Below are 17630 nucleotides of genomic sequence, written 5' to 3'. Positions count from 1 at the left end.
TATACACCAGTATATTACTTAATATAGTGAAACACAATTACAATTTACACACAGAACATTGCATAGAAGTATAAATCGCATAAAATTTTACTATCACAAGGCCCTTAATTTTAGTTTAATCCATATAAATTAACACATGTTAAAATCTTTGTTCCTACTAGAAAAAAATAGGAGACTGAAAACTTGGATTGCATGTGATTATAAAAGTATTAATAGAAAGTTAGCAAGGATCTCTAATATTATTGATGTGATACGTATCCAAATAATTTTGAGCCATTAGAAAATATACACAACAAAATAAAAGAAAAATAAAATCTTTCAATCAATGCAATCAAATAATGCTCCCAGTGACTCACATCACATTCAATGCTTAATTATCTCTTTGGTGTTTTCAAAGCGTTTAGGGAATGTTAGGTGCTCTCCAAGCATTTATATTCATTTTCTGCATAACAATCAAATATATTTTAATCTTCTTTGCTTTCAAAAGCATAAAAAGCACTTTCAAAAAAATACCTGAAAATACAAGCAAATCTTACAAAAGAAAAAAAACCCCATAAAACGATCAAATGGATTAAAACATATGACCCTTAATTTTAGTTTAATATGTATAAACTAAAACATGTTAAAATTGTGTTCCGATATGATTAATTTAAAATCAAAAGAAGTATAAAGGGAAAAAAATACTAAAATAGTAAGAAGAAAACATTGATTTTGATTATTAAAGCATTGAAATAAGAAAATTAGTATGAATGTCTGATAAATAAATTTTTGGCTTCTTTTTCTTAAAAAAAACAAAATTAAAAAAAAAAAATCACTTCCAAAATATGCCTAAAAGTCATACAAAAAAAAAACCCTTAAATCATTCAAATGAATAAAAACATAAGACCCTTTATTCTAGTTTAATCCCTATAAAGTAAATCATGTTAAAATCTATGTTCCCAGATAAGTAGTTTAAAATGAAAAAAAAAAAAAATAGCAAGAAAATGTGGATTTTGATTATCAAATCATTAATAGAAAATTAATATGAATCTCTAATATTGTTTTTGTAATACTTATTTTCAATACAAATAAATCCCACATAATTTTCAATAAGAATATTTTTTATGAATACAAAATAAAAAAAAAAAAAAAAAATTATTTTACACCATTTCTAATAGCTAGTAAAGCCAACAAAGACATGCTTGATACCAAACAAATTAAAACATTAATTGGCGAAAAAAAAAGGAAGCCTTTGGCATATTTTATCGGTAGGTGAGGTGAGGATCGTTCAATCTTCACTGAAATAGCAAATTAGTAACAAAGCAACTTTTCAACAGCGAGAAATGCTAGGCTTCATTTTTCTAACCAGATATATATATATATATATATATATATATATATATATATATATTTTCTTCAAATAGATTCAAATCCACCATTGGATTTTTAGATCTACATGTGGGTCCTACATATTCAATGGTGGATTTAAAAAAAAATTCCAAAATACACCAATATATATATATATATTTTAAAATTATAATTTAAGAGTAATTTTTTAATTTCATAAAGTTTACATGAACGGTCATTTCACTTTTTAACCGTCAAATTTAACCCCAAACCTTAACGGGAGGGGTGAGCTTGCAGATTTTTTAACGTTCAATACACTAAATCGACAGTTTTGAACTTTTGAGGCAGATTACAAAAGTGATGAAAGTCCTGGATGATTAATTGAAGTTTTCTACCAAAAAAAAAAAAATCGTTTGATTAACTATATAGGAAAAATTCAACATACCCATCTTAAATCTCAATTAACAATGTCCCCTCAAACTACCAAAAACAATTTAATATTCTTCCAATGAAAAAAAAAAAAAAAAAAAACCCTTTAGTAAATTTTTTTTTTTTTTAAATCTAAAAATATTAATTAAAAATAAAATGGAAAAACGTAGAGGGTTGCCTTGGGGGACATTGATAAGTACTTTTTGATAATTTAAGTAAACATTGTCCCAAATCTAAAATTTAGGAGTTGTAGCTTGTAAGGGATACAAGAACTTTTCCCAACTAATTATTTCGATAGGTCCCCAAAAGGTAGCTTAATCGGTTAGAGATCACGTCTCATGAAACAGATGTCACTAGTTCGAATCCCCCTCTCTCCTTCTTGTGTGCACATGTCAAAAAAAAAAAAAAAAAAAACTAATTATTTAGATAGGAACTTAGAATATTTATTGTGAATGTTGATAATGGATTAAATGTGCTTATTTTCTGTATTAAAATAAGAATTATCATACTATGTTTTTGCTTTTAATGCTTGCATTTTATATTTAATTGTGGGATATTGTTTAATTATTAATTATGAACTTTATTTGATATATTAATGCAAGAAATTACATTTTGCAGGGATCGGTAAAATCGCAGCAATGAAAAAAAAAAAAAAAAAATGGGCCCAAATTTTCAATGCAATGCAGTTAAAGGAAAATGTTGGAGGACAAGTGAGCAACGTGGGACCAGCCAAAGAAAAATAAAAGAAAAGAAAAACAAATTAAGAATCAAGAGTGTTAGAATAATGGAGAGAAGAGAAGAGCGGAAGAGATCTCTTCATATTTGATATTTTTTACTGTTGGGTTGAAAGTAATTTATTTGAGTTAAGAATTTACTGTCAAATTGGATGGAATCTTAAAGGGACCGACTGTTTTATTCGGAATACTGATCCTCTCCAAGTGAAATGGAATGAAACCATTTGATGGTCGGCATGACATCATTGAATATATGGTGTGTACGTATATATGTTACCAAATTGCGGATATTGTTGAAATATTTGTTAAATAATAAAAGTTACATCGTCATGCGTATGGGCTTAAGCTTTAATTTGCGATAAGTGTTGATTTAATTAACATGGTGTAAGAGCCGAAGTCTGGAGGTCAAATGGTATGATCTCGGTCATTCACTTCGATCGTCTCATTTTAATTAAATATTTAATGCATATGTACGTTGGGCGGGGTTTGGTTATTTATTAAGGCGGGAAGTGTTAAAAAAATGAATTAAATAGTAAGTGACGATTTATATATATATATATATATTGTCACCCCAGTGAAACTTTAAATGCAACCAAACAAAATATTAACTAACGACAAAAAAATAAAAAAACAGTTCATACATGCATATTAATTGATGGTTTCAACCTTTAAGTACGGAAGAAATGGATTTGAATGACATTTTATTCTAAATAACAGATGGAGAGTACATCTGATAGATTACAGAAATAAACAATAGTAATTAATGAAACTGATGAAACAAATTAATTAAAGATAGAATGCATGCATGGAGGAATTGAAACAAAACAACACAATTAAGTCATGATACTTGGCCTTACAACAACGCGCGTACACAAGAAGTAGTGAGTGATGATTGGCCTTATTTGTGGACAATATATATAGATATAGAAGCTAGATAGCTAGCTTCTAATTAAGCACACACGTAGGACATCTGATCATGATTGACCTCATTCGTTTTTCCATGCTTGGGAAGCTGCGATCGAAAATATATTAAGAGTAAAAATTAGGTTTAATTGAAAGAGTAGAAATCCAAAGAGAAGATAATAAAATAATTACCGAGTGTTGAAAGAGTCCAGTAGTCGTAGTCGTCGCCGTCCACATGCCATGCAAAGTAAACAAGCAATTCCTTTTGCTTGGCATATATAACCTTATCAAAGATGATATCCTTACCATCATAACCAATCCACGTCGTTCCAACATAGCAATACTGCGTGACATAGGAGTGATCGATCACCTCTACGCCACTCTTTTCTTTTACAAAAACCTGGATTTGTCGATAAGGTATGGGGTCACTTACTTCAGTCGCAGCTCCATTAGCCAGTGATAATATTTCATGGTTTCCAGAACCCAGCTGCGTCCATGAAATGGAAGACCGAGGACTAATTTGCTGGGCGACACGCCTGCAGTACTGATCCAAGCATTGACGACATCCTCCACGCAAATAATTTGAGGAGAGAGATTTGGATTGTACCATGGAGCAGGCGGTACAGTGGAATTGGCTGAGGAAAGAGGGAGAGGGGTCTTCAAGTCATAGGCCACTACGTTGATCCAGTCCAAGGAATTTTTGATAGCTTCAATGGGATAATACTCTGGGGAGTAGTACACGGCTGCGGTTAGAAGCAGCTCAGGCGCGTCTTCCTTCACGGCAGTTCGCCACTCTGTGACGAGTGCGTCGAGGTTGGTCCCATCATTGGTCGTGTTGGGATACTGCCAGTTGAGGCTAATGCCATCGTACTTGAATCTCGTGGCTACATCAATGGAGATTGCTATGAATGCATCACGGGTAGTACGTTGGCTAGCGATTGTGGCAAAAACGGAAGGATCAATGTCTCCACCGATGGATAAGATGGCTTTAATATCAGAGTTGTTTTTCTTCACGGCTTCGGCGAAGGTTTGAAACTGAGTCTCATACCCGGAAGGAAAGATGAGTTCGTAGGTACCAGTGGAAGTGTTGATCCCTACATCAGCAAAGGCAGCAAAAAGATGGGTGAAAAGCTTGGAATCTATGTTCTCCGGCTGCAACTCACCCTTCCAGTACTGGTATCCGGCATTCACACCAGTTACTAATTATTAAAAAAAAAAAAAAATTAAATTTCAAATATTCTTATTTTTTACATCACATCACATCAATCTTTTTTTTTATTATTATTATTATTATTCAAATAAAAATATCAATCCGTACAAATTTTTTATTTTTTCATATTAAAGATTTTTATTTGTTTGTTACATCAACCAATTTTTGCGACAATACCAAGCCACTAAACAGTAACAAGCCGATTCCAGATGGGGCCATTGTTTTGGCCTTGTGAGTTTAAAAGACAGCTACGGTTATGTTGCGGAAAATCATGTTTTTAGTTTAATTTTAATCATGCTGTGGCTTTTTCCGTCTTTAATGTCAACAATAATCGTATCTTAAATTGTTGACATATAGCAAAGCTATTATTGAACTGTACTTTCACTACAAGAAAGTTGTTCATTAGGGGCGACTTATTAGGGGCGACTAAAAAGTCGCCCCTAATACTCAACTATTAGGGGCGACTTTGAAAGTCGTCCCTAATAGTTCAGTATTAGCGTCCACCTAATAGCCGACGCTAATAATGGGTCGAAAATTGCACTATTAGCGTCCACTTTATAGTGGACGCTAATAAGTCGACCCTAATACACGCGCGGGAATTATCCGAGGGGCGGGAAAAATTTAAGCGGCAAAAAAAAAACTTTTAGGGTCCATAATAGTCGACCCTAATAATTAACAAATAGCGTCCACTTAAGTGGACGCTATAAGCTGGGAAAAAAAAAAAAAAAACAAAAAAAAATCACAAAAAAGTTCAATAGGGTCGACTCTAAAAGTCGACCCTAATGCTTATGTATTAGGGTCGACAAAAGTCGACCCTAAAGAGTCCGTAGTAAAATAAAAAAAAATTAAAAAAATTAAAATAGATGACTAATAGCGTCCACTCTAAGTGGACGCTGAAGATACATCATTAGGGTCGACTCTAAAAGTCGACCCTAATGCTTATGTATTAGGGTCGACAAAAGTCGACCCTAAAGAGTCCGTAGTAAAATAAAAAAAAATTAAAAAAATTAAAATAGATGACTAATAGCGTCCACTCTAAGTGGACGCTGAAGATACATCATTAGGGTCGACTCTAAAAGTCGACCCTAATGCTTATGTATTAGGGTCGACTTTTGTCGACCCTAAAGAGTCCGTAGTAAAATAAAAAAAAATTAAAAAAATTAAAATAGATGACTAATAGCGTCCACCTTAAGTGGACGCTGAAGATATATCATTAGGGTCGACTTTAAAAGTCGACCCTAATGCTTATGTATTAGGGTCGACAAAAGTCGACCCTAAAGAGTCGGTAGTAAATAAAAAATAAAAAATAAAATTAAAATAGATGACTAATACCGTCCACTCCAAGTGGACGCTGAAGATACCTCATTAGTGTCGACTTTAATAGTCGACCCTAATGTTTATGTATTAGGGTCGACAAAAGTCGACCCTAAAGAGTCCGTAGTAAAATAAAAAAAAATAATCCATCTGTTATTGCGATCGATCGCACACAATGTGCGATCGATCGCAGTAACAGAATGTTGAAATCCAATATTCGATTACTGCGATCGATCGTAACCATGGTGCGACCGATCGCAACAACAGAAAGTTGGAATCAAACTTTCTGTTACTGCGATCGATCGCACATTGTGTGCGATCGATCGCAATAACAGAAAGTTGGAATCTTTCTGTTATTGCAATCGACCGCACCCATGCAGAAAAGCTCAAATATATATATATATTTTATTGCTGCCCAATAACATCTACTAAAATTGTGTATATATATATCACTGCATTATTTAAAATTTTGAAATAAAGTGACACAATATGCACCGTCGATTCCATCCTCCTAAAGAAAGATTTTAAATTGTATATATTTGCCATTTGGTTAGTTGTTACATATGGACTAATTTGAAGAGTTAATTCTCATTTCATAATTCATATTAAATTTTACAGATCTAATAGTGTATATATATTATATGATGAATATATTGATACCTTATGGAAAGATTTTACACTGTTAAATATAACAAAATAAAATCTAAACCGTAAAATAATTCATCTCAGTTTTAAGTGAAAATATATTGATACCTTGCAATTCAAAAACCATCTATGATGTGCAAATACGGGGTCATTCCCATAAGAAAACACAAAAGCAAGTCAAAAGAAACAAAACTAAAGACAAATAAAAAGATTAACTTAAAACATACTAAACAAAATAAAAAGGGTAAACTATGGGGTGCCTCCCATGAGCGCTAAGTTTAATGTCTTCAGCCAGACGATAGTCCCTGCTTACTGTTGTCTAGAAGATGATGCTCCTGCAGATGGTGGTGGCAACCGGTTGACAATGGACTGCATCAATTCTTCTAAGGCGCCTAGGCGTTTGTCCATTGATTCGTAATTTTTCCGAGCCTCCTTTCTTTGGCCAGCCAACTCTCTCCGAAGGCCCGCTATTTCTTCACTAACTGAGCGGTTTCGTGCTTCACGAAAAATTCTCGGGGCCTCCTCCTCAGCTGCCTCTGAATCAACTATTGGTTCATCTTCGGCCATTGGCTCGGCCTCATACTCTTCCGCAGCAGCTGCTGGTGCTGGAGCTACCTGGGGCATGTGGGAGAGGCTCTTGTTCCATTGGCGAATGCCAAATATGGGAGTAGTAGTGACTGGTTCATCAGCTGCGGTACCCTTGACGCCTTTCTTCCGGAGGATGTAGGAGATTAAGTATGGGAAAGGCAACCCCCATGAATGTGTGGACCCCGCTCCTCCAACGTGCACCCCATTCCAAAATTTGTAAATTTGCCTCCAAATTATGTCGGGAATGGAGTACCAAGCACCTTTATGGAAGGCGTAGAGTGCTTGAAGAAATTGATCCCGCCTCTGACTTTTGTGCCCCAAGGGAAACGCATTACGGTGTAATACGGAGTCCACAAACCAAAGCCGTTGAGGTAGCTTTGATCGGCTGGCGGCATTATGGTGGGCATCGGCATACATCCCTTCGCACATGTCGTCAATAATTTCCGCCACGTAGAAGCTGTCCGGTTGGTCAGCAAGTTGTGCGGCTTCTGGAGGTTGCTCATCATTGCATTGAAGGGCAGCAGCAATGTCGGCCCGTGTTATGTCAATAGCTTTGCCTTGCACTTTCGAAGAGAGGGCAGCTATGTTCCTGCAGTCATGATATAGGTGGACATAAAACTCGATCACCAATTTTCTGTAAGCAGTGGGGGTGACCGGCTTGAAAAGCTTCTTTAGCCCCCGTCGCTTGAACTCGGCGACCGCCCATTGAGTCCCCTCAAGATTTTCAAAGTCTTCGCGAATGGCGAAAGTGGTCTCAAATAGCAGCTCCCGTTCCTCAAAAGTGGGCGGGGGAGAAGTGGCTCGGGTATCAGACCCTCGGGAGGACGAAGCTCGAGTTCTTGGCATGATGAGCGTGATTGGGGACTTTTGTCGAACACCTGGCGTGCACTAGAGATAGGCAAAATTGCAAAACAACACAACTTCGCTCAAAACCCCCTGCAAAAACATCCAAACCCAACCACAACAAAGCAATGTGGGTGGATGAACACCCACAATTGCAGAAATATGAGAAAAAAAAAAATCTCGTGAAGGTGCTCGTGGTTGGGGTGTTGATGGGAATGGGGAATGGGGTGTAAAGTACTAGAGGTGGTGAAAAGTACCAGGTATGGTTGCCGGAGAAGACAACCGTGTGGTGGTTGTGTGGTAGAAGTGATTGGCAATGGTGGACGAATCAGTTGTGCCGGAGGTGCGTGGACCAAGCGTTGGAGAGGTGTACGGCGCAGTGGGGAGAAGGAAATTTTTGTGGGGGTGGGGGGAAAGTGACCTAAAATAGGTCACGTGGTGTGCTGTCCGAGTGCGATCGATCGCACACATAGTGCGATCGATCGCACTCGGCCAAGGATCCGCGTGTTGATTCTGTGATTGCGATCGATCGCACCCAATGTGCGATCGATCGCAATCACAGAATCACCATACATACATATATATATATATATATATATATATATATATATATATATATTTATATTTTATGCAATTATTATTTTTTTTAATTTTTATTGCATAATGTACAACAACTTCGATTATGATATGATCAAATGTGAGATCAAACTTGAAACAATTGAAATTGAATGTTTGATTAGACATCCAATTGGTCCAACCTAGTGCATTCGTAAGATCGATCGTGATAACATCAAATAATCGAACAAAATTCAAACAAATTAAATGTTCGATCGAACATTGAATTGAACTCTAAGCATTTTCTATTATATTAGTGCATTACTTAAATTGATCGGGATACAATCAATAAAACTTGACATGATTAAATGATCGATCAAACATCCGGTCGATCCTAATGAATTAGTTCGATTGATCGCGATATGATTAAATGATCGATCAAACATCCGGTCGATCCTAATGAATTAGTTCGATTGATCGCGATATGATTAAATGATCGATCAAACATCCGGTCGATCCTAATGAATTAGTTCGATTGATCGCGATATGATTAAATGATCGATCAAACATCCGGTCGATCCTAATGAATTAGTTCGATTGATCGCACGGATATCCTATTAGTGTTATAATTTATTTACTTCATTTTTGATCTATCAAACATCCGATCCGATCGATCCTAATAAACATACAAATTAGTGTCATATTTATTTACTTCATTTTTTATTCTTTTTCACTTCTCTCATTCTATAATTCTAGTGCAATTTTTTCTTTTCTTTTTGAATTTCCCTTTATTGACAAATCAGGGCATCTGTCTCCAACACTAATCTAATATTCAACTGTCCACGTATCAGGCCATTTTTTTTATTTTTTTTTTAACAAAAATTTAAAAACAATAACAAAATATCTCAATATATAAAATACTAAAACCTTAATTTTATATTATATTACAACCAAAGCAAAAAAATAAAACACACACACACACATTTTAAAAAATATTAAAATTTAGAGCATCTCCAGTAGTATTTTTAAACTAGCTTTTTAGTTAAATTTAGCTATTTTGTTAACTTTTCTTGCTCCAATAGACACTGTAAAATAGAAGATTTTCCTACTACTGCTACAATGAACTTTCAATAGCATCTTCAGCAGTAAGATGTATTCTACCTAGTCAAAGCACAATTCTATATTTTAGCTACTAATTTTTTAATACCAACTCCATATTCTTTATTTTATTAAATATTATTTTTTAATCTTTTTTTTTTTTTTTTTTATTCGGGATTGCTTTTGCATCATCTTGTAAATTGCAATAGAATTGATTCACGTAGGATATCCGTGTGTTATTTTTATTAAATGTTTTTTGGAAGAAATAATAAATAATTAATCATTGTAGTTTACCTAAATTACAAATTTCTTCATATCGTATTAAAGTAAAATTAAAGGTACAAAATTTGACTTCAGGGAATAAACTGTTTATTTTTTTAAAATATCTAAAGAACCGTACATTTGATTTTACTTTGTTAAAAGAATAGGGGTATTATAAAAATATAACAAAATAAGTAGACTTTTTGATACAATTTGATAGTTTGACAGGCTACTGTAGTTATTTATATTTTTCTCTTTTTTTTTTTTGTAAATAAAATACCCCAAATATTTAGTTGCACAAAAAAGTTTACCAATAGCTTTTTTGTGAACTAAATTTTGCAGAACTAAAAGTGGTATCTGTCTAATTGTTCACAAAAGAATTTCAGAACTAAAAGTGGCGGGGGTTCTAAAATTTTGGGCACTGTTTATTTTCACCAATCTGAAGACCTCCCGCCACTTTTAGCTCCCCACTCTCACGCTAGCTGTCTCTCACTCTCACTCTCACTCTCACGCTGTCTCTCAATCTCACTCTCTCACTCTCTCGAGCTCACTCTCACTCTCTCCCTCCCTCTCTCTCGAGCTCTCTCTCTCTCTCACTCACTCCACGCAAGTTTCTCTCTCTCCGGCAGCTGTTTCCGGCGCACCTCTCTCACTGCCAGCTCTCACTCCAGTGTTCATCAACTCTCTTGTAGCTCTCTCAGGTATGAGTTTCTCCTAAACCCTTGCAAACCTTAAATGCCTCTCAATCACTCAATAATATCCATGAATTGTGATTTGAAGAAATGGGTAAAGAAAAGGAGCAAGAATGGGTAAAGAAAGTTATCACAATTCTTATAAATTCACACTCTAATAGCTCAAGAATGGGTTAATAATGAATTAGTTTCACAATATTTCTTTACCCATTCTCAAATGAATTAGTTTCACAATATTGCTTCATTTATCATGAAATTGCTTGTAAATGCAAACTCTAATAGCTCAAGAATGGGTAAATAATGAATTAGTTTCACAATATTGCTTCATTTCTCATGAAATTGCTTGTAAATTCAAACTCTAATAGAGGTTCTAGATGGTACGTTTGATTGTCTACTTGTTGCTTTTTACACCATCTTATATTGCTTCATTTCTCATGAACCTCTATATACATTTAATTGGAAGATAGATAGTGGACTATTGGACTTATAGTGGTTGGTTGGTTGATTGTGATAATTTGCACAAATGTTGTGAGATCTTGGATGTTATTTCGTGCTTAAAATTTGAAATTATTGATATTCATTGATGTAAAAAATTATTGATAATTTACTTCAGAAATACAATTTTCATTTCATTTAGGCTAACTTGGTAGTGTTCATCAACCAATAAATCCTTGGTAACAAAGAAACGAAAATTAAGGATCGATGGAAATGTCATATCAACTTGGTGGGATGAGAGTGTAGTTTTAGTATTTCTTAAGTAAATAATATTAATAAACTTTTACAACTCACAAAGATGAAGCAGAAACTTTAAAGCGGCCAACTTATATCAATGTTAGATGACCTTTCATTTAAAAATTGGATGTTAGATGACCTTTCATTTATTGGGCATATATGTTAGATGACCTTTCATTTAGAAAATTAAAAAAAAAATCACTTAAATGAAGCTTTTTTTTTTTTTTGTATAAGCTCCTCTGCTACCTCCATTGCCTTTTAGAAATTAGGTGGGTTCGTTTATCTCAACTTATAGAATGTTGTGACAAATTGATGTTTCATATCACAAGTAGAAAATAAAGAATAAAATAAGTTCATAAAACATACTAAGATTTACATTATTCGTCTTAACAAACTTATATTCATGGACGAAAATAATAAGAAACTTAAAAGAGTTGTATATCCCTACGAGAATTTTGAAGGCAGTCAAAAGAATCACAAAAGGAAAAAAGCAAAGTTACTACTTGGGTATTAGAGGACCCTTTAATCTTTATGTACCATGAGAGAGTCCAATTCCCCCCTTTTCTCATTACACAAACAGTCTTTATGTGGCTTTGATCCTTATACACTAGACATGCCCCAACATCATCTTTTTCTTATCTTTCCCCAATAGAAAGATTCTATCTCTCTCTCTCTCTCTCTAGGGTTTGAATCACAAGCCAAACAGGGAGCCACCATGGTGTGCATGTGAAGCTATCACTAGGGATCTTGGTCACCCCTCCTGTTACCTGAGCAAATTACAAAAAGGGTTTGCTTTTCCTATTTTGAAAGATTTGAGTTTAAGATATTACTTTCCACCCTTTTATATATTGGGGAAATTAAGAAGAATCATGACAAGCGTTCGATTGAGTTTTGGGATGTAGCTAGTGGCTACAATCTCCTATCCAGATTGCAGTCCATAGCTATTGTGAGAGGCCCCTCCCCTAATACCCAATAAATGAAAGGCAATGGAGGTAGCAGAGGAGCTTAGGGCCAAGGCCAAGCAGGAATTGGATGGCTTTGAGAAGTATGGTGAGAGTGTGGTACCTCTTTACAGCTTTGTGGATTATGCTGCTGGTAGAGGTTTTAGTGTTGGTGGTGCAAGTTAATGGATAGAATTATGGCCAATGATTCTGGTTTAGATGAGGAGTCCAAGAGCTTTGTGGTAGCTCTTGGAGAAACGATACTATCGGAATTGCATAGGAGAGAGAGGCTCAAAAGCGGGATCTACGAAAGCATTCTATTTTAGGCAATTGTTTGCTTGAAGAGGACTCAACAATTCTTAAGAGCACACCATACTCTATGTCCTTAGCTGATGTTGGATTAAGTCCCATGATTTCTTTTTCGTATGAGTATGTTTTTTTTTTTTTTTTCTAAAGTGTTAACTAAACCGGAGGAAATGGAATTGGATGAAATTAATCTTTGCAATTTTTCTCTTCTCAAACACATCTGTTAGATGACCTTTGATTATATATTTATTTTTCTCTTCTCAAACACATCAAATAATTGAACTGGATTTTGATTAATTTTATGAAATTAATCTTTTGTATAAATAAAGGTTATTGCATATATGTTAGATGACCTTTCATTTAGAAATCATGGCCCTAATATGCATTACAACTTCTTCTTCTTCTTGTTTTCTTCCCTAATCAATACGATTAAAATTCAAAAATAAGGTCCTCTATTTGTGTATAAGGTCCTCTATGTCTGGTGTATAAGGTCCTCTATTTGTGTCCACAGAAGCAGGAAGATGTTCTGCAAACGCCTATCTGCGATCGATCGCATCAGGCCTGCGATCGATCGCAGGGTACTCTGATTCTCAGTTTCAGCTTCTGATCCTGCGATCGATCCTGCGATCGATCGCAGTTTGCTCTGATTCCGATTAGTTAAGTTTAATGGATTAAAGTAAAGTTTAATGGATTAATGGATTAAAGTAAAGTAAAGTTTATTGGAACTTTGCTCATGTAATTGCTAATATTAGGCTTTAAAATTAGGGTTAAATACGAAAGTGGCCCATGTGTTTTTGAGTTTTTAAAAATGGTAAAATTAGTCCTTGTATTTTTTGACACTTTAAAATCAATCTTTCTATGTATTTTCGTTAGTGGGCCATTTGTCACGTGTCAAAAAAATCAATTGGTCAAATCACGTTGTGTTATGTGTACTATCTCCGCATAATCATTTCCCGACAATAATCAAATACTTCCAAATCAATTTTTCATCTTGTCCCTAGCTCCACATGGATGGGTTTCTTTCACACCTAACCCATCCTCGTTGCCCTAGCATTGCCATTCTTCCCATATTTAGTCAATTTAATCTTACAAATCAAATATTATATTTGTGGACTTATGTTGACTCCACATAAATCAATGGTGGACTACATAAGTCTAATAGTTGATCTCTTGAGTGTGTAAGAGAATATAAGCCAAATATCAAAAACTTATTGACCGCTAACATTTCTCTAAAAAATGTAAAACTGTCATTGAGCTAAACTAGTAAATAAATTACAAATAGAAATTTGTTCTAAACTAGTAACCCACTTCTAGAATATTTTGTTAGGTAACATCGCATTGAGCTAGCATCATTTCGTATATATTTGTTCTAAACTAGTAACCCACTTCTAGAATATTTTGTTAGGTAACATCGCATTGAGCTAGCATCATTTCGTATATATTTGTTCTAAACTAGTAACCCACTTCTAGAATTCTCTCATTACTCATGCTCCTTTTAAACTTTCCCTCTCTTAATATTTGAGAACAGACCTCCCATTTAATTCTATTAATTCAATTCTTAAGAATCTGATCTTCTAATTCCCTTGTGTGCGTACATGTACGTAACGAATAACCTTTAATAGGGACATCAATATGGATAGGAGTTGGATGTGGGAAAGTACGCGATGTTCAGAGCGATTTCAAAAAGGTGTGGAAGAATTCATGGGAATGGCAGTTAAATCAGTTGATTCACGTGATATGACAAAGTGTCCATGCCGTGATTGTGCAAATCGATATTATTCTCATATTAGCGAGGTGAAGGGTCACTTGTATATGAATGGATTTACTCCGACATACACTAGATGGATATTTCACGGGGAAGATCATTTTAGGGAAAACACTTCTACAAACATGCACACACATACAAGTGAAATGATGGAGGAGGTTGATGCAGTTGAAGAATTGTTAGACGATGTATGTATGGGGACATTTGTTGATGCTAACATCGGAGAATCCTCTACTTCACAGGGCCCCACAACTGATAATCACGAACAAACAAGCTCCTTCTACCAATTTTGGGAAGATGGTTTACGAGAACTTTATCCAGGCTGCAAGAAATTTACACGAATTGCTTTTATACTGAAGATGCTTCATATAAAGGCGTTCTGCAACATGAGTAACAAGGCGTTTGATATGATGATTGACTTGATAAAGACGGCCCTCCCAGATGGAGAGACATTGCCACGCTCGTATAGAGAAGCAATACAGTTTAGGCGACACTTGGGATTCGGTTACGATAAGATACACGCATACAAGAATGGTTGTGTGCTTTTTTGGAAAGAACATGCAGACGAAGTGGTATGCCCAAAGTGCAACAATTCAAGATGGATTGATGGCAAAGGCAGAAAAAGTAATATTCCTCAAAAGGTCTTACGGTATTTCCCAATAAAATCGAGGTTACAACGGTTGTTTATGACAAAAGAAATGGCCAAGGAAATGCGGTGGCACAAAGAAGGTCGAGAAGATGATGGCAATACTCTCAGACACCCCGCCGATTCTATTGTATGGAAAGAGTTTGATAAAAGACATGAGTGGTTTGCAAGTGATTCCCGCAATGTGCGGCTTGGCTTAGCAAGTGATGGTTTCAACCCATATGGTAATATGAGTACAACATATAGCATATGGGCAGTAATGTTAACGGTGTACAATCTCCCTCCGTGGATGTGTATGAAGAGTCCAAATTTGATGTTGCCCCTTATTATCCCAGGGCCTTCAGATCCTGGAAAGAATATTGATGTATATTTGCGGCCATTGGTTGATGACTTGAAAGATTTATGGAATGAAGGCATACGCGTGTACGATGCATCAAAGAAAGAGACATTTCAATTGCATGCGACATTACTATGGACTATAAATGATTTTCCTGCATATGGAAAATTATCTGGGTGGTCTACAATTGGAAAGCTTGCATGTCCCGTATGTAATAAGGATACATCGTTCAGGTATTTGAAGTATGGGCATAAGGTGTGCTTCATGTGTCATCGTCGGTGGCTTCCTCAAGAGCATCCATGGCGCAAAAGAGGAGATTTGTTCGATGGTACAGAGGAGCATAGATTGCAACCTGAAGAATTGTCTGAAAGTCAATTGTTGAAACAGCTAAGAGATGCTGAGGGTTTGTAATTTCGAAAAACAAGCGGGAGAAAGAGAAAGAACACAGATGTTGTGTTGAATTGGAAGAAGAGAAGTATTTTCTTTGAGTTGCCTTACTGGTCAAGCTTGAAACTACGTCATAATTTAGATGTAATGCATATTGAGAAGAACATATGTGAAAGTATCTTAGGTACGTTGATGAATATCGATGGGAAGACCAAGGACACAGTCAAGGCACGAAGAGATTTACAGTTGATGGGTATACGTAAAGAATTGCATGTGCAGCCAAATGGTGAAACTTATAGGATGCCACTTGCGAAGTACACCTTGACAAGAGATGAGAAGAAGAGTTTATGTGAGTGGTTGAAAGGTGTTAAATTTCCTGACGGGTATGCATCTAACATTGGTCGATGTGTGAACAAGCTTCCTGGTAAAATTTCGGGTATGAAAAGCCACGATTGTCATGTCTTCTTACAGCGCTTGCTTCCTGTTGCAATTCGAAATTTCTCTACGTCGGAAATACGAACAACATTGACCGAGTTCAGTACATTTTTTACGCAGTTATGTGCACGGACGTTGAAAGTTGATATCCTAAAACAAATGAAAGTCGACATTGTAACAATTTTATGCAAAATGGAAAAAATATTTCCGCCAGCTTTTTTTGATGTTATGATCCATCTAGCACTTCATTTACCTCGGGAGGCCGAGCTTGCTGGTCCCGTACAAAACCGTTGGATGTATCCGTTCGAAAGAGAACTTGGAAGATATAAGAAGTGGACGCGTAACAAAGCGCGTCCAGAGGGGTCTATTGTCGAGTGTTACTTAGCTGAGGAGAGCTTGACCTTCTGTTCCAGGTACCTTCGGGGGATTGAGACAAGATGGAACCGTGAACGGAGAAATGTTGACGTTGATGTTGTAGAATTGAGCCAGCGCTTGGATGTGTTCTCCCAACGAGTTCGGCCGTTAGGAGCAGCTAAATTAGTAACACTGGATGCTAATGATTTTGCTAGGGCACGATGGTATGTGCTTACCAATTGTAACGAAACGGCCTCATATTTGGAGTAAGTTTAGTAATGGCCTTTGTGTTTTACTTGTTACGACATGTTATAATTGTAGGGTTGATGATCATTTACCAATACGTTTATTTTTCATGCAGTGAACATTATAATATGATCAAAAGAGAAGGCGGCCGTGACATTGATAAAAAGCATGAAGCTAACTTTGAACGTTGGTTCCATAAACGTTTATACAATAGTGGGCGTACTGCAGCCAATGACTCAAAACACTTATATGATCTTGCATGTGGGCCTGATCGTCATGTTCATTCGTATAGAGGTTGCATCGTGAATGGGGTTAGGTATCACACAAAAGAATGTGCAGAAACTCGTACTACTCAGAACAGTGGTGTTTCTGTTTCAGGTGAGGACGAAACCTCAATAACGGAGTATTATGGTGAGTTAAAAAATATTCTAGAGTTACGTTACCCTGGCCAAAATCTCGTGTACTTGTTTGAGTGTGATTGGTGGGACACTGGGAGTGCAACAGGAGTACGAATGGACCAAGGCTTCACGATTGTGAATACTTCTCGTAAATGGTGTGAATCCGACCCGTTCATCTTAGCATGTCAAGCTTCGCAAGTGTTTTACTTGGATGATCCCAAATTGGGTGGTAATTGGAAAGTGGTGCAGAAGTGGATCAATAGAGACATCTATGATATTCCAACAGTACAAAAGGGAGATAATACAGAAGATGACCAAAGACTCAGTGATGACGTATACCAGGAAGGTGAATGTGTTGGGGGTAATATGGTCTTTGTTGATGAAGCGAATGTTGAAGCCTCCACTCAATTACGTAGAGATGATGCGACAATAGCAATTGACGAATTATATATTCAACTTGATGCAAGCATGTTTGCCAACGATAA

General features: G+C 35.8%; 1 protein-coding gene across 1 annotated transcript; it reads right to left on the bottom strand.

Annotated features, from left to right (window-relative positions):
* Positions 1 to 3821: 3821 nt before the first annotated feature.
* Positions 3822 to 4821, bottom strand: LOC132185238 (class V chitinase-like). Its single transcript, XM_088518475.1, has 2 exons — positions 4780 to 4821; positions 3822 to 4565 (listed from the first exon to the last, which is right to left on the bottom strand). Exons 1-2 carry the CDS (start codon positions 4819 to 4821, stop codon positions 3822 to 3824), a joined length of 786 nt encoding a protein of 261 aa, XP_088374601.1.
* Between the last annotated feature and the right edge of the window lie 12809 nt (positions 4822 to 17630).

The sequence above is a fragment of the Corylus avellana genome, chromosome 7 (assembly GCF_965113065.1).
Source record: "Corylus avellana chromosome 7, dhCorAvel1.hap1.2, whole genome shotgun sequence".
Lineage (NCBI taxonomy): Eukaryota > Viridiplantae > Streptophyta > Magnoliopsida > Fagales > Betulaceae > Corylus > Corylus avellana.
Note: the sequence above shows the minus strand (reverse complement) of the source record. Positions and strands in the feature narration are given on the sequence as shown.

Coding starts and splice junctions, on each gene's coding strand:
- LOC132185238 (XM_088518475.1), bottom strand. CDS start 4,821: ATGGCCCCATCTGGAATCGGCTTGTTACTGTTTAGTGGCTTG. Junction 4,566..4,779: donor TGTTACTGTTTAGTGGCTTG/GTATTGTCGCAA, acceptor GCCGGATACCAG/TACTGGAAGGGTGAGTTGCA.